Here is an 18,087-nt window from a genome sequence, read left to right as displayed (position 1 = left end):
GAGAAAATAGCAGACGAGCAGACCTACAAGCTCATCATCAGTATTATTATAAATCACAGTAATCAAGTGTCTACGGCTAATATTACAGTCCGGCTGCCGACAGGCTTCTTTTGTTTAAAGTGGGAAATGTGGTATAGACTCTACCGTAGTATTTTTTTTCATTGGCCTGCCCTTTTTGTTCCATGATGATGTCATGCTGCTGCTCTGACAAAACTCTGTCAAATCACTAATCAGCACAACTGATGATATTTCGAATTAATTAATCCATTCTCAAATCTTCGATTAACGGCTAGGTGTGTTGTCATGCTCATTTCAGCACGGCTGGATAGCCTATTTGAACCAATTGATTGGTCAGAAGAACTACCTGTAGTAATATAAATATTTCCTCTATGTACCACCAGAGGGGGGCTCCGGTACCACCAGTGGTACTAGTACCAGTGGGTGGGAACCTCTGCTCTAAGTAGCATGTGATATGTCAAACTAGGGGGTTTTCATGATTCTGAATCCATTCCAACTTCCAAGTATTAGGTTTGCACAAAAACACTTATTATACACTTATAAAAACACACTTATTGGGCTAAAACAGCCATAGCCAACTTGCCCAAAATGTGCTGACCTCATCACATTTGTGCTGATCTCATCATCACATTTGTCATGATGGCTATGGATATTTCTAGGCCAAGGAGTGCTTTTTGTGCAAAAGAAACTAATGCTTGGAATGGATTCAGAATTCAGGGCTGAAGGCAGACCAGGCCGAAACATGTACGTTGTCTGCTCATCAGAGGTAAATCAATCATGTGAAAAGGTATTTCTTCATTTTATCATGTTTCATACATAAAAACAAATAACACAAAAATAAATTATCAACCAATGTCTTTGTTATATCACGTGCAAATTTTGGCCCATGGAAGCATGTGAAAAAAACAAAAAAATGGCAGCTACCTAGCCTAAACACAGTTTGATACAGTATGTAGGCCTACGGTAAGGTACTATACATACAGTAGCCTACAGTATTAGTACAGACACAGACACACACACACGCCTCAAGCATGTAACAAATGTGCAAAAAAGATTTATTGACGACAATATTATTCCATTGTATAAAAAGAAATTGTAACCTATATTTATAACTATAATTAAAAAGAAATAGCAGTGTGCTATGTGTTTTTTATACTTTCTCTGATATATGCAAATTATATATAGGCCTATACTGTGTTTAATAATGTCAGAAGTATGCGTTCATCCACATGAACTCTACGCTATAGAATAGATGGCTGAACGGCTGTAGGTTAGACATATAGAGGAGAGAGTCAGAGAGTCAGCACTAATATCTTATTATCTTATTAATACCAATTCTGACCTGAGATCAGATTCTAAAAATGTCTATTACATCCTGACAGTTTCATTATTAACCCATTCTGACCTGACATCAGATTCTAAAAGTGTCTTTGATTTTTCAAAAATAGCAGACCTACAAGCTCGTATCGCGCCACTCGGTGGCGCGATACGAGCTTGTAGATCTGCTATTTTTCAATAGCTAAAGCATAACATGATGCCGACACCAAAATGGGTGCCCCTTCAGAATGGGTTAATACCGATTCATTGGGGGCCGAATTGCAATATCCTCACGGCCCACCAGTGGGCACCGGCCCACAGGTCTGGAATCAGATCTTGTGGCAATATCAAAGAGGAGTACATGAGAGAGACTAGTATTGGTCCTCCTCATGATTGAACATGGGCCATGGAGACGTTTAGGTTCAGCTGGAAATCATATGTTTGGCGAATTGCTTTAATGCTGTCCATGAGAGAGCTGAAGGTTGGCCGTTCTGCGTGATCCGTGTCCCAACACTGTCGCATCAGCATGTGCACCTTATGGAAAGAAGTATGGAATCATCAGCCTCATTCAAAATACAATGATGTATATTAACCCCTTTCTGACCTGAGATCAGATTCATACGAGGTTTCCGTCGGAAACACACTGGTCCTGATGAACCCATTCTGACCTGAGATCAGATTCTAAAAATGTCAGTCGCTCTTAGATTTTTCAAAAATAGCAGACCTACAAGCTCGTATCGCGCCACTCGGTGGCGCGATATGAGCTTGTAGATCTGCTATTTTTAAATAGCTAAAGCATAACATGATGCCAACACCAAAATGGGTGCCCGGTCAGAATGGGTTAAACTCTCTACACTCTGTACCCGTCTTTTCTTTTTCATTTAGGCCTACACCATATCTCTTTGCTGAAAATATGGTTACAAAAATCATGGGATTAAAAACAAACCAAAAAGCCTATCAACAAGCTCGGGATCCAGTGCGAGCTTATGTAGATGTGATATTTTCTGTGAATGTTCCCCCCAGAAAAGGGTTGCTACTGTAGGTTTCAAGTGGGATTTACCTCTGGTGGGCAGTCTCTGGGACAGGGCAATCTCTTGTGTCCCTCCAGTAGTTTGATCAGCGTCATCACAGTCATCTGACCCTGAACGTTCCCCATCATTTCAAAGAACCTCTACAATAACAAAGCATAATAAGAGTATGTTTCAACATTGAGGCAAGAGACTGCACATTTTCATGTTTGAACTTAAGACAACAGTGAAATCATCAGTAACGAAAACACACACAAGTGTTAAAATAATATTGAGTGAAGAATCCATCACGTACTGTTGGAGGACTCTGGCGAGACTCGCAGCGAGTCAGGATCTCATACAGTGTGACACCAAAAGACCAGATGTCAGAGGAGAAGGAGAACTTGCTGTCTTTCAGACACTCAATGGCGTACCTGTAAACAGTGATGGAAGTCAGAACTCATATCTTGTACTTATGTAACAGTATCAATACTCTATTGTAGACCTAGTCTGTAACACTTGCTATGCATCCCACGTTTATAACACATTATGAACACACTTATAAGATATTATAATCTTCTCTTAAACATGTATAATTATAATTATAAGCACTGATAAATAATCATTATACTTTATAAGCTTAATCATAACACATTATAAACTTTATTATAAGGACTTATAATATCAAGTATTATAATACTTCATAACTTGCTATGTATTCCATGTTTATAACGCATTGTAAAAAATCTTATAAGACAAAATAAATTTCTCATAAACATTTATAATTAATTATATATATAAGTACTTATAAATAATGATAACCTTTATCATAACACATTATAAAGCATATTATACTGACTTATTAATGTCAAGTATTATAATACCTAAAACACTTTATGTTTGAAATAGACTCTTGTGCTTTCTAGGGTATGATTTGGGGCCCTGAAGACGATTACAAAATCAATATCAACATCTTAATACTGTCCAATACTTCGATACGGAGGGGGGTGAAATTATGATAGGCAGTTGACATTCAAAATATGACCCCCCCCAGTCAAAAACACTTTGTGTTTGAAATAGACACTCGTGCTTTCTAAGTGATTTGGGGCCCTAAGGATGAATACAAAATCAATATCAACATCTTAATACTGTCCAATACTTTGATACGGAGGGGGTGGAATTATGACAGGCAGTTACTGCCCCAGTCAAAAATAAATAAATAAATGAGTGAAATAGACACTCGTGCTGGTGTAATTTGGGGCCCTCATCGGTGCTATGCATGCTATGCATCCCAAATAAGCTTTATAATGTGTTATGATAAAGTTTATGATTATTTTTTATAATCATGAACTTTTTATAATAATTTAACATTTGTAATAATTTATTATAAACTTTTGAGAAAATGATATTGTCTCATAATATTTTTACAATGCGTTATAAACATGGAATACATAGCAAGTTTTGAAAAGCCCAAAATTGTAGTGGAGCAAAAGCACAATATTTGCCTCTGAGATGTAGTGGAGTCAAATTATTGAAAATTGGAAATACTACTTAGTTACTATCCATCACTGCCTGTGAAAGTTACAGGCTTGTATGATTTACAGTGTAAAGCATACAAATACAGTATATAGTACAAGCGGTTGATAAACCACACAATGTTGCGTGAACCAACCAAAAAACAGGGCTGTCTCCGTCCTCGCGGACACGGTAGTAGATATCTCCTTCAGGAATGTACTTTGTCAGTCCAAAGTCCCCAATCTTGACCAACGTGTCATTCTCTACCAGGACATTGCGGGCAGCCAAGTCTCGATGGATGTATCGCTTGGTGTGGAGGTAGTCCATCCCCTTTTTGAAAAGAGAAAACAAAACAGAGGAGAAGCCAAGAGACATAGCAGGAAGAGGATTTTAAAATAGCAATTCATACAAAACAATAAAAAGATATTGTATATCTCCAAACTCAAAGTTGGTACGGTAACTTAGCTTACCTGACAGATCTGCTGGGCAAAGTCGAGGCACTGGGACATGCGTAGTTTACGTTTGGGAAGGTACTCTCTGAGACTCCCAAGTGGCAGATATTCCATTATAAGCTGCACCACCTGTCCTCCTGCCAACAGAGAAACCATTTCTATCTGTGTCATACATGTGCTATGAGTCCAATGGGGATTTACATTTATAGCTCTGGTTCCTATTTCTCAATATTTTGTGTTGTTTGTTGTTTGAGTGATAATAAAAAGTTATGTTATTTTCTTGAAATTGTGATGTACCGTATGTCTCAAAAATGCCTATCTCATAAAACTCTGAATTCTGAGATATACTGTAAATAACAGTTAGTAGGAAAATAACGAACAGGGCCACAACATGGTCCTATTACTAATACTTCCGATGCTAATCAACTGAATATTGCAACCATAAAGGCACACGTATGCAGCATGACTCTCACACACCGCAGGTTACCGTGAGTGTATAGCAAAAATGATCATAGTGAGATTAACAAGCTGAGTTTCTAAGACTCACCTATCTCAGTACAACAGCCCTTGTACTTCACAATGTTGGTGTTGTCGAGTGACTTGAGGATCTCAATCTCTTTCATCCAGCCCTCATGGAGTTCGCTGCCACCTCCATCTTGCTTCAAAGCCTTCACTGCCACCAGTTCTCCTGTGCCATCATTGGTCGGGTCATACAGATACAGTGTCACTTTTCCAAAGTGACCCTGCAGACATGATTAAGAAGATTATTTTCCTAAATGAAACACATTGCAAAATGTTGCAAACCAAGAAAGTGAACAGATATAACAATTTACAATTTACAATTTAGGCATTTAGCAGACGCTCTTAATCCAGAGCGACTTACAATAATCAAGAACAAAAGCATGGGAATACATCACAAAAGCATTTATCATAAAACATGCGTAAGCTAAGAAAGTAACAGTGGAATATCTATATTATGAGACTATACATATAAACTATATATATATACTACTATGCTATACATATGTACTATGGCGTGCTATGACTATATACAATGCAATTATAGTGCCGTCTACATAACATGCTATAAGTCTGTATCAGATGCTATCTAAGTCTACAGAAATGCTATCTAAGGGGGTAGGGTAAGTGCTATGGGCCATGATGGAGTCTAAAAAGGTGGGTTTTCAGACTACGGCGGAAGATTGGGAGTGATGCTGCAGATATAGGGTAGTTAACTGTTATGAGGACGTGTAAGCACCTGGATTCAAACCCAGGTCTGCCACATGGCAAAACCATGCATCTACTTTGCAACCAACAGAATTGTGTTGACGAAAAAATCATTAAAAAGAACATTAACCAAAAATGTACAATTCACCTCTCCTAAGTCCCGCATCTTTTTCATGTAGCGTTTGTGGAACACACTATGATTCACATCCTGTTGTGACTCACTGGTAGGGATGTCAGGACCTGAGCACAGTTGTGAAACATTTGATTATTGACTGCAGTGACATGAGTCGAAAGGAAAGCAGCTGCACATTGATAAGAAAGGACCTACTTGTGTTCATGATGTCTATGAGCTCTCTGAGCAGAGCGCGGAAGGAGGGCCTCTCCACGGGGTCATAGCTTAAACACATGTTGATGAAGCTGGCCAGCTCCTGAGAAGGGGGCACGGGTAAGCGCCCCCTTTGCCGATAGAATCGCTCTTTCTGTTGGCGGGAGGGGAGGGTCAGGAGTTCAGAGGTCAGATAGAGCATCTCGAGGCCCAAAAGAGACATTTTGCGTCTTCTCAGGACAGCAGCATCAAGGCTGCTGCTGTGAAAGCAGGCATATGGTAGACTGCCAGAGGCATTAACCCTACCTCAGACAATAAGTCACCACTCATGGGTAGATCACCATTGTTGCAGATCTCTAGCAGTGTGACTCCAAAGCTCCACTGGTCGGCAGCATTTCGAATCCGTGCGTCATTTGGAATGCACTCAGGAGCTATCCACGGGATCCTGTCCAGACGCTCTGTAATGAAGACCATGACAAAACAAAACAAAAACACAATCACAAAAAACACAATTAGCTATGTGATCTCAAGAACAAACCATGTACAGAGGAAATCCATTATTGTTGCTGAAATGTATGGTCATTGTCAAATGTCAAATCAAGGCTGACATTGTGGAATGTGTCACAATGTGACGCATTGTGAGCTTGTAAATGCACTATTTTCCCTATATGTTTGAATAAAAAAGAAGATTTAGAATTTTCACCTATAATGACATACCCAAAATAGGGATGCCAGTTGAAAGTTGTAAAAAAGTCTCAATGTGTTGTCTTTTTTTAAATGTAGAAAGAGATCCACACGAGTGGAATAACATTTGTGAACTATTCTAATGGTGCGTTCACACTGGCACAGGCAGTGACAAGAACTACAAAATGAATTGCCAGCTACAGTAGCTGCCGAGTCACAGTTTAATGTTTGTGCAACACGCTCGTTAACGTCATCCCGTCTGCGCCTCTGTGTGGGAGAAATGTGCGAGAAAGATGTAAAGGAAACTATAAGGAAACAGGCTGATGCAATTATTCGGTTTCCCTCCATTACAAGCAAGTGTTGACAGAGAAGGTGAGTGGAAAAGGTGAGTGGTGAGTCTGAAAAAAGCTCAAGCCAGCTAAACCTTTTTTGGTGATAATGCATTGTAGCCTCTAGCCTGTCACTTTGTCACAGGCTCACAGCTAATGTGAACACAGTACAATGTGGACTACTACTGCATTTAACATCCTCTATGGGACATTGTGATATGATGAACAGCAAGACAAGGGGAAACAAACCAAAGGAAGTAGTATGTATGAAGCTTCCTGTGACTTAATCTGATTTAAATAAGACAACAGTCACTCTAGATGAAAGCACACAAGTGTTGCGCTAGTTTCTACTGAGGTGAAGTTGTCTCTGACAGTTAACCCATTCTGAACGGGCACCCGTTCAGAATGTCAGCATCATGTTATGCTTTAGCTATTGAAAAATAGCAGATCTACAAGCTCATATCGCGCCACCGAGTGGCGCGATACGAGCTTGTAGGTCTGCTATTTTTGAAAAATCGAAGAGCGACTGACATTTCTAGAATCTGATCTCAGGTCAGAATGGGTTAATCAGACCAGTGTGTGTCCAGTGGAAACCTCGTATGAATCTGATCTCAGGTCAGAATGGGTTAAAGTCCATACTGTACGTACCTTCCCGTGAAAGGACGTTCAGGTTAATGCCTGGATCACTCAGCTTAATGAAGGGAGAGGTGCCCGGCTCCAGACCACGCCGGGCCACTAGGATGTTCTTGCCACACACGTTCCCATGAACTAGCTGCTTGTTCTCCTGTATTGATCAAAATAGAAATGATATATTAGTATATAGTATACAGAGAATTGTTAAGACAAAGGACCAAACCAACTGATAATAAAAAATAAACTGGTATGTTAGCTAGAAATGCATGCAATATTAAACTTTGAGAATTAGTCTACAGTTAAGAGAGTTATGATAAAGGTTAAGACAAAAGCAATTGGAGGTCAGTACATAATATAACACATCCATACAGTATGGTGGCATATTCAAAGTTTACTGCAGGTACTTTTTTGTGTTTATTTGTGCATGATATACCTTTAGGAACCAGATACTGTTTCATGGACGTCACATTTCATCACATTTCTATGTTTATTGCGACAGTAGGTCGCATTTACTATGAAAACTTGCATCTCCCGTCTGTCAGTTAGTTAGCCACCCCACGCCAGTCCATATATGGTCACGCCTCGTGTCATCACACCTTCATATATGGCCACGCCTCGTGACATCATGCCTCGTGACACGTCACGCCACTATATATGGCCATGATCTCCATATATGAAGATCACTAGTCACGACACTGACCTCATCATCTAGATCTGCATATATGGACACGGCCAGCAACTCTACATCTGACCTCAAACCCTTAGATCTCCATATATGGAGCTGACTTGTTCTGACATTCCATATGTTGATCCGACCCCACCTGTCCATTCTGTTCTGACATTCCATATGTTGACCTGACCTCATCAAACCCTGTACACTCAAGACATGCTCCATATATGGCCAGTACAGAAATCATTCCATATTATAAAACACAAGCAAGAATGTAACGTTTGAACCTCAAATAAGGGGGGGTGGACAAAGAGGCTAAATATTACAGTAGTAGATTACAGATATAATGTATGCTTAATATGAAGAACACGTGTTATGCGGTGAACTCACAAGGTAACTGAGGGCGCTGGCAAGTTGTTTTGCGACGATGAATTTCCACTGAGGAGTCACAGATGCCCTTTCTTTGCGAAGGAAAACATCCAGAGGACCAAACTCCACGTACTCCTCTACTATTATGTCTGTGAAGAAGCAAGGGGGAAATAAAGCAGGCACAACTTGTCAGGGCCAACCACCTAGACAAGAGGTATATGTGAATGTAGAGCTGGGTGAAAATAGCTGATCTACAAGCTCACAACGCTTTGTGATGTAGAGAGAGAGAGAGAGAGAGAGAGAGAGAGAGAGAGAGAGAGAGAGAGAGAGAGAGAGAGAGAGAGAGAGAGAACCCTGCTTCTTTGATTATTTGATTAAAGGTATATTCAGTGATTTCACTCAAAAAACCTTAGGTTTCGTTTTTGGCTGTGGGACCCAGCCTTTCGTCCAATCAGGATAGAGAGTCAAAAACGAAACCTAAGGTTTTTTGACCCCCAGGGGTTAACTGGGGACAGGGAGGAACTCCTTATATGGTCAGCACACTCTATAGTAGGGAGGATTATCACAACAAAACAAACAAATAAGTGATATTTGAATTAAGTGAAATCACTGAATATACCTTTAAACTACATTAGCAAGATTAAGGTTAATTGCCTTGGTTTCAAATATTGGTCAGCCCTATGAGAATGTAGAAGTGAGATCTAAAATAGGAAAGCTGGATAGTAAAGACTGATCCTGTGCGTGATGGGGAAGTGTTTGAGAAGAGGAACCAAGTCACACACAGTGGGACAGAGAAGCGCATAAAGCTCAACAGTGTTAACCCATTCTGAACGGGCACCCATTTTGCTGTCGGCATCATGTTATGCTTTAGCTATTTAAAAATAGCAGATCTACAAGCTCATATCGCGCCACCGAGTGGCGCGATACGAGCTTGTAGGTCTGCTATTTTTGAAAAATCGAAGAACGACTGACATTTTTTTAATCTGATCTCAGGTCAGAATGGGTTAATAATTAAACTGTCAAAATGTAATAGACATTTTTTTAATCTGATCTCAGGTCAGAATGGATTAATGCTCTTACTTTCAGATCCTTTCACCGACACACCGTGCACAAACACCAGGTGACTGTGGGATACCTGACTCATGAGACTGGCTGTCTCAAAAAACGCCTTGACAAAGAAACAGGAAGGATTATCAAGAGAGCAACCAACAAATACATGAAACACTGACAAAGTTATTAGACGCTAAGCAAAGGATGACAGTAAGAAAGTAATAGCCAGCACTCCAAAGTCCTTCTGGTACTTTTAATTCATAGACGCGTGGGTAGTGTAAGCAAAGGATCATATTGCGTTACCAATGGTTACTTACTAAGTCTATGTCTTTGTGGCTCAGGTCTAGGATTTTGAGAACAACTCGGATGCCTTTGCGGTCGATGAGATTGTTGTTGAACTCATCCTCTTGTTCGTTCTCGCCTCCGCCCCACACCAGCAGACGTCCAGAATAAATGTTGGTTCTGGTACCACGACCCAAATGTTGCTCCTACTCGTGAAAAAGAACATCACAGAGTCAGAGGGAGGTATCAAAACCAGAAGGGTGCAATTAAAGGAGGTCCTACAGTAGCAATGCCCACAGGTGGTTTCTTTTTACCTGTTTGAACTCCCCATCTTTAATCTGATGGAATCGCAGCTGGTCTAGGTTCAGTGCAACACAGTGGTTTCCCCTTTGCCTCATCACTAGCAGGTTGGATAGTTCTATGCAACGAGGAAAACAAACACAGTACACAGCGGTACATGTACATACATTTCTTGAGTTATTTTCTCACAATTTCTTTGTATCTCACATTTCTGAGACATAAACTAACGAAACCCTCAAAAATCTTAATTTTATCCAGTGCTGCGAATGGGCTTCCCTATAGCATTTCAGGCCAAAACAAAGACAGATTACATAATATTGAAGTTTACAATATACACACATACACACACACAGACACACACATACACACACACAGACACACACACACAGACACACACACACACACACACACACACACACACACACACACACACACAGACACACAGACACACACACACACACACACACACACTCACACACACACACACACACACACACACACACACACACACACACACAGACACACACACACACACACCGACACACACACACACACAGACACACACACACACACACACACACAAACACGCACACTAACCTGCTGGTCTAGGTAGAAGGCATTTCTTCACAGTGAAGCATTCTGTACCCGATTTGAGTACAAAAGTCTTGAGGCTGTCTGCCAGCTCCTTTACACTGGAGAATTCCCTCTCCCAGCCTTCCAGGCAAAACGTTGAGTCTTTCTGCTGAATTCGGAACTGCTTGTGTGTAGGTGCTAGTCCATTCTGAATGGTAGTAGGGTCCAAGCACGCACGCACGCACGCACGCAAACACGCAAACACGCAAACACACACACACACACACACACACACACACACACACACACACACACACACACACACACACACACTTCCTTAATACTAGTTTACTATAGTATAACTACAATTGGGCTGGGGAATAGACGCCAAATCTAATATTTTTTTCCTCTGTATTGATATAGTGATATTATGGAGATGACAGTGCTTTCACAAAATATTTACACAATTCGATTTGTTATAAACGATCATCAGTAATATACATAACATAATAATACTGTGAATAATATAATATTTAAGATGGTGAAGGCAAATATTAGAACAGCTAGAACTTGCAGCCTTAAAAACAAGGAAAGGACAACACTTAGGCCATATCAAGATATGATATCCCATATCCCAGATGATACTATCTAGTCTCATATTATAATATCGATAAAATATCAATATAGTATATAGCTCTTTGCTAAAGTAAAGTGCTTTATTTGTTCTCTCACCTGGCTTTTATTCAGCACAGCCAGTATGATTCGATGGTAGTTCACAACACTCCAGCGTAACAGGAAGGCTCCATCATCCGGATTTTCTTTCTTTAGCCTCATCAGCACAAAATCATCACTGGAGAGAGAGTTATATTATTAATATGTGTCTTTATTCTTGTGTGAAGAGAGGTCAATATAAATTAGTACTAGAACTAAAGGACTAAATTAAACAGAAAACAAGTATTACGGCCAGACGTATTTTAGGCATGTGCATATTTTGTATTATTATTTGGGAGTTTGCATGTTTGTTTGTACTTTGTGTTATTTGTTGTTTTCTGTTTCTGAAGGAGAGGTGGAGAACTGGAGGTGATGAATGGCTGTCAGCTGCCTGTGGCAAATGGATAGTCAAGTCCATTGATCACTGGCGTCTGCCAGCTGGAGAATTGGTTCCCTTCAGGGATTGACCGACTCTGATGAGCATTGGCTTGGAGAACACTCACCATAGATAGACTATAAAGCTGACTCAAAAAATGTACTATGGGGAGAGGACTGTCAGCTTCTGCAGCAGATAATCCCTTCCTCTGTCCTCTCACCCAAACCTTTTGATTCGATTTGGCCTTTAGAATTATTTTTATTTAGATCTGTTGTTTATGTTCCATTGTATTATCGGAACATTTTAGTGTAAACATTTACATTCTGTGGGAATATATTGTCACTTCCCCTAACCCTAGACTGGGGGTCATAATAACAAGTCACAGCTAAGGCTGTCACGATTACAACATTTAAATTCAGGATTAATTGTCTGTAATCAACGTAACTCGAGAACCGTTCGCCCCACCAGGCTCTGGGCAGGGGCCCTGCCCAGAGCCTGGGCAGGGCCCCTGTCCAGAGCCTGAGCAGGGCCCCTGCCCAGGCTCTGGGCAGGGGCCCTGCCCAGACTCTGGACAGGGGCCCTGCCCAGAGCCTGGGCAGGGGACTCTGGCATGGCATATTTAATTACTTCAAATTACTTCAAAAATAAACAGGAATAGTGGAAATAAACAGGAATAGTGGAAATAGCCGATCTACAAGTGCACAACGCTTCACATTGAGCTTGTAGATCTGCTATTTCAAATACTTTTTGAAAATCGATATGGAAACAATTATGACGCTTATGCAAAATAATTGCAATTATCTCAAATAATTGCGATGATGTATTAATTGTGACAGGCCTACTCACAGCATAGGTCCATGCAGGCCATTTGCAGCACTCATCACTACCCTGGGAGATGCCACTTCATGACACAGATAGTGGTGGGCATCCGCAGTCAGTCGGAAGTATCCATCTAAGAGGGAGATGAAGGAACGAGCCTGCAGGCTGGAGCTCATCTTAGCCTCCTACATCCACATACATCATAAAACACACGTACACTGAATGACCAATTACCATCTGCGCTACCTCCTACATATACCATACATGTGACAGTGAATGACATTAACAGTTTCCGTGCCGGGAATGGATTACTCCAGGTTAATGTCGCTGCCATATCGGACATACCCGCCTTTTGTTTTATGTGTTTAATCCGCCGTAATGTAAAAAATAAATAGAAAATCCGTCTTCGCCGCGGAGAAAGAGAGTAGGTGCATTTGTTTTGATGATGAAACCGGAAATCGTCACATGCTGTGGGCTGCTGGGGCTTCTGAGAAATTGAGGCCAATGCAAACGAATGGGGTTCAACGCCTCATGGAGGAGGGTCCTGTGCTGCGTCTTCCGGGTGTACCAAGATGGCGGGTGGTGCGATCGTTCATAACAAACGAAGGAAGCTTTTTTCGCTCGATTTTCGCGGATTAAAAGCCCAAAATAAAGGTAATACAACAATCTCGGCAGTGAAGGGGGGTTGATTAAAATGCGGGTTAAGCGTATAAAACAGTCAAACTGTTGGAACTACACGCACATATAGGAATTGAAATTTAAATGTTACTGCTTTTAGTCAAGTGCACTGACCACAGAGTGGTTATCCTGTGTGGTAATGTACACAGTGGCTCCCTTAATGGATATGTGGGATATCTCAGGGAAGTCACAGAAGGAGGTCCATTCCGACGAGTCGGCATCCTCTTTGTCGGGCTGTTGCTGTGATTTCTTCATGCTGCCAGTGTAATCGGTCCTGAAGTAATTGTTAGCCTGGGCCTAAAGGGTGACAGTCAAAGGCAAAATGAAAACCCATACTCTGTCTGCAAGATCAGTAAAACCATAAATGAAAAAAGGGGCTCGCAACTCTCTTTTAATGCTCCAAGCTGTATTCATAACAGCAAATAACGACAGTAGAAGCAACAAACGTTTTTTTTTCTCCTTAAAAGTGAAATGCAAGCGCTTTTTTCATTCCTAGAGGGTGACAGACCACACCCAAACAACAATAATAAACTTTACATGAGCAAAACACCAAGCAGAGCAGAATGATGGCATGGCACATTCCAAGGTTTTACCGTACCTTCTGTCCAGACAATATCCGCCACTGGATTCCATCAGTGCCAGAAACCATTATTTCATGTGTGGCCGGGGAAGCAAAGTTGTCTTCTGAAACATGGGCATGGGTGGTACTGAGATAAGACCCGCTACCCTCCCCGTCTTCCCTCAACTCCAGGTCGCACACAGGGAAGACTTCTGTGCCAAATGCGAGTGACAGGTGCTCCAGGGTGGAGATGTACTTGTAGATGACCTCCTGGACACCCAGCCTCCCCACATCCACCGTGTGCTGCTGGAAGGTCCGCACAAAGTCATTGAAGACTCGCCGGATCCTGATCTTGGTCAAGAAGTTCTTCTTGGCAATGTGTTTGGCAAAGGATCTTGGAATACAGTGCAAGAAGCTGTGAAAAAGAGAATATGTGCATATAATCTGGTTAAAGCGTTGACGCCATAGTTGGATGGACCTGATAGCTCCCTGATTTTGTCTTATCCAATGCATTACTTCGTTTTCTTGGCAGCTTCTTGTATGCTGCAGTCTATACGCATCGCCTGGTGCGCCAGGTGCAACACTGCCATTCCCAAACTCTCGTTCTTGAAGCGATGTAGCTCTGCCTCAGTTTGAGACTCGTCCATCGCCACGACATCGTTCACAAAATCTGAATTAGCCTGTTGAGGAGAATCGTAACCATTTCACTATCAATGTATACAGTACTTATTTCCTTTTATCTGTACAAGGACTTTGTACAGATGTACAATGTTAAGACATGTGCTATATAGATTGTTATTATGATTAAATACCTGTAAACATCCTTTATAATTACTATATTATAAAACACACCTGAGAGTACAGGTATTCTAGGGACGTCATTTCCAAGAGAGGGGAACCTCTGTGCTCTGAACTAGAACGCAGAGCGTAACGGGAGACTGTTGGCTCATTGATCCCATGCCAGTTCCGGAAGTAAAACCTAAAAGAAAACAGTTGAAATATGAAGCTACCATACAGTATGTGAATGTATTCAGGATATTACCCCTACCTCCCTTCTACGCTAATGACTAACCTCATGCGATAGTGCAGTTCAAGGCCGGAGTTCTCTGGGACGAATACGTGGTTGGGGCTATACCAGCAGCCCAGTTTTGGACCATAGAGTGCAAACAATGGGTGGCATAGTGGAGTCACCTCTGGAGTGGAAACAGGCACGGTACACCCACTTGAGAACATTGTCTGTATAACTCGTTAAAATATCAAAACAATCCTCAAACCAAAGTCCTTGATGTTACGGGTCCATTATTTTGTACATTTTGAGTAAATTAACTCTCAGGATTCTAGTGTGTATTTCAACCCATTAAAAACGGGAAAGCATCTGTGTGTCACTTTAGAATAAAGCCCTAACCACACCAAAGGGTCAAGACGGTTTTAGCGTTGTCCCTGCGGTGTGATGTCTTGTTGTACGTTGACCCACGCTGACCATAGTGATTCAACGCATGGAATTCAATGGCCCAAACCACACCAAAGGGTCGAGACTCGAGACGGTTTTAGCGTTAACTGCGTTTGGACCCAAGGAGTTGCATGGTGACCCTTTGGTGTGGTTAGGGCGTAAGATTGTAGCATTGGCTATTCAAAACGATCATATGTACAAGCGCACGGCGCGTCATTTTGTACCGTGCTGCGAGCTGATACATCTGCTATTCGTGATCTTTTTTAAGGGATGCACGATTAATCGGTAGAATAATCGGAATCGGCCATATCAGTATCGGAATGGTCTAAAAATAAGATGGAAAAACATGGACTTGGAAAAGAGGCTTTTTATTGATTGACTGAATATACTTTATTAACAGGCTTTGGGCCACACCCCTAGTGCCTAGGCTTGGTTGTCCCCTGTATAATATCGGAATCGGTCAGAATCGGTATCGGCAGATATGATCCTGCAAATAATCGTAGATCGGATATCGGTCATAATTTCCTAATCGTGCACCCCTACTTTTTCTCTTTCTTTTTTAATCTTGTGTTTCTGAATTTTGAATTACGAAAAAGTTTGAGAACTATAGCCTACTGATTTAGAAGGCATTTGTACATCGGCCTCAGGTCTTGATGGGTTAATAAAAAACTATATTAATAAATAGCATTAACTGGTGTATTTTCTATTACCAACAGCCTCTGCAGCGCAGATACACAGGTCCTCAGCGGTGACCTGTCCTTCTGTGTGAGACAGGTAGCGTTCCCCTTCCTTCTTGGTCCAGAACAGGTAGACATGGATGCCAGGACTGTGAGGAGCTTCACAAGGACCAGGATGAGCTCCTCCTTCCCTGGTGGTGGCGCTCTTGGAGATCCGAGGGCCAGACATTGTGTCGAGCCGTTCAATCACTGAACAGACAGCAAGTTGTTTGTACGATTTGTGTTAGGAAGCTGCAATCAGGAACTTATTTGAATGAATAAATTGTTATTTTCTATTTTCTGGTTCTTAAAGTGGGGTCAAGTTCCAGGCCTACCCAGTGGTCAAGGGAGTCCCCAGCAAAATCAGTTAATAGCATCACCATCAGCTATATTAACTGATCTGACCTTGCAGATCTGCTTAAATACCGGTAACTAAATAACTCAATATATTTGAAACATTTTAACAACACAAATCTTGTATGGGGGTTCTTGTGGGTGAGAAACACTGTTAAAGGATCACTTTTCACCACTTTTCAACGTATCTTCATATAATAGGTCCTCACTAATAATGAAAAAATGGCACGATTTTTTTCTACTCAGTCTGTGTCTCATAGGAGGGCTGTGGGCAGTTTAGAAACCGTCTTCCAGTGACATCATCATTAGACAGATATTTTTTTAAACAAGTTTTTTTACAAGAATTGTTAGATTTTCATTATTGTGAGAACGATGGCTTCCATTTTCGCATTGCAACTTTTCAGGACTAGAAAGCCTGCAGTTTCTATTAGCTTGTATTCCCCATCGATGATGTCACTGGAAGACGGTTTCTGAACTGCCCACAGGCCTCCTATGAGACACAGACCGAGTAGAAAAAAAATTCAATTTTTTTTCATGATTATTAGTGAGGACCTATTATATGAAAATAGGTTGAAAAGTGGTGAAGTGGTCCTTTAATATGGTTAATACAAGCCCAGCAGTCAGGTGCCCCCTCCCCCCTCTCTACTCTTCCTGGTGTCCGGTAGGTAGGATAGAGTTGTATTGCATGATGAAACTTGACTGATAACGTGAGAATGAAGAACGGACCTCTACGGGAGACGTTGGTTCAAATTCAGGATAGGACGTAAAAGTGCTGCAGCCACAGATACTTCATAGGCTACTATACGTAAAAAAAAAAAACCCACCATAATAAACACATTTATCCACACAAAGTTGAAGTACAGAGTAATATCAAAATCTGAATATCTACACAGCTGACAGTCAATCATGTCATATAATGGAATGGGGGGGAGCAGTACATATTGAGCGATTCATCCAATATATTTGTAAAGGCCTTCCGGGGTTGCAACCTGTTTGTTTACAGAATAGCAAACAAAGCAGCGTCAACGTAGCAATAGTCCACTCACTGTAATGTTGATAGACTACTGCGTCAGCGAATGGCCGCCCACCCGCGTGTAGTGGGTCTTTAGTTATAAATTGTGTCGATCGAATTGTCAAGTCGGCCACATTAATTCTGAACTTGACAAGACATGTTAGTAATCAGTAGGTAATCAGGTCCAAGAATCTTACCATATGGAGATGAGTCTCGGATCTTCTATAGTCTTGCAGAAGCAAACAGTATTATGTTGAACACCTCTGTCGCTTCATGTTCTGAATGATGACTGTATTTCACCCCCGCCTACTCACATGAGATGTGAAAATGAAAATGAAAATGTAATTCTCATGAAAGCCTAGTCGTGACGAAAACAGTCGCTTCTCGAAACCAGCCCTCGTAAAAGAGCCACTCCCATACTACCTCACAACCCTGAATACTTGTCGTCTGACAAGAGTCGAACAGAAAGATGGCCTTTACCAATTTAAATAATTAATATGCCCGCGGCCATCCAACGCTACAGTATACTGTAGTTTGGACCTCTCCTTGGTAGAATGTAAGGTAAACAGAGGCACAGAAACATCTTATTCTGATCAATTTTAGAACACCGGGGACGACACCTGCTGGTCGATTACAAATTAGCATGTCTTGGATTTCATGG

General features: G+C 41.3%; 1 protein-coding gene across 1 annotated transcript; it reads right to left on the bottom strand.

Moving 5' to 3' along the window:
- Positions 1-1,570: 1,570 nt before the first annotated feature.
- tyk2 (tyrosine kinase 2) lies at positions 1,571-18,026 on the bottom strand. Its single transcript, XM_083779471.1, has 24 exons — positions 17,624-18,026; positions 16,055-16,270; positions 14,967-15,087; positions 14,747-14,873; positions 14,411-14,574; positions 13,934-14,309; positions 13,450-13,632; positions 12,685-12,842; positions 11,484-11,601; positions 10,776-10,959; positions 10,193-10,296; positions 9,914-10,084; positions 9,627-9,714; positions 8,568-8,695; positions 7,523-7,658; positions 6,168-6,319; positions 5,865-6,015; positions 5,685-5,776; positions 4,857-5,052; positions 4,328-4,446; positions 4,015-4,187; positions 2,659-2,776; positions 2,396-2,506; positions 1,571-1,869 (listed from the first exon to the last, which is right to left on the bottom strand). The coding sequence occupies exons 2-24, from the start codon at positions 16,248-16,250 to the stop codon at positions 1,723-1,725; spliced, it is 3,513 nt and encodes a 1,170-aa protein (XP_083635597.1). The 5' UTR covers positions 16,251-16,270; positions 17,624-18,026; the 3' UTR covers positions 1,571-1,722.
- Between the last annotated feature and the right edge of the window lie 61 nt (positions 18,027-18,087).

Source organism: Protomyctophum parallelum (assembly GCF_964188405.1).
Source record: "Protomyctophum parallelum genome assembly, chromosome: 13".
Lineage (NCBI taxonomy): Eukaryota > Metazoa > Chordata > Actinopteri > Myctophiformes > Myctophidae > Protomyctophum > Protomyctophum parallelum.
This window is presented reverse-complemented; position numbering and strand designations above follow the sequence as displayed.

Bases quoted from the DNA above. Each gene is read 5' to 3' on its own strand.
- tyk2 (XM_083779471.1), bottom strand. From the start codon at position 16,250: ATGTCTGGCCCTCGGATCTCCAAGAGCGCCACCACCAGGGAAGGAGGA. The intron at 14,575-14,746 runs GTGTGTTTTATA...TCTCCTCAACAG, and splicing joins TAGAATACCTGTACTCTCAG to GCTAATTCAGATTTTGTGAA. The intron at 6,320-7,522 runs GTACGTACAGTA...TCTTCATTACAG, and splicing joins GAACGTCCTTTCACGGGAAG to AGCGTCTGGACAGGATCCCG.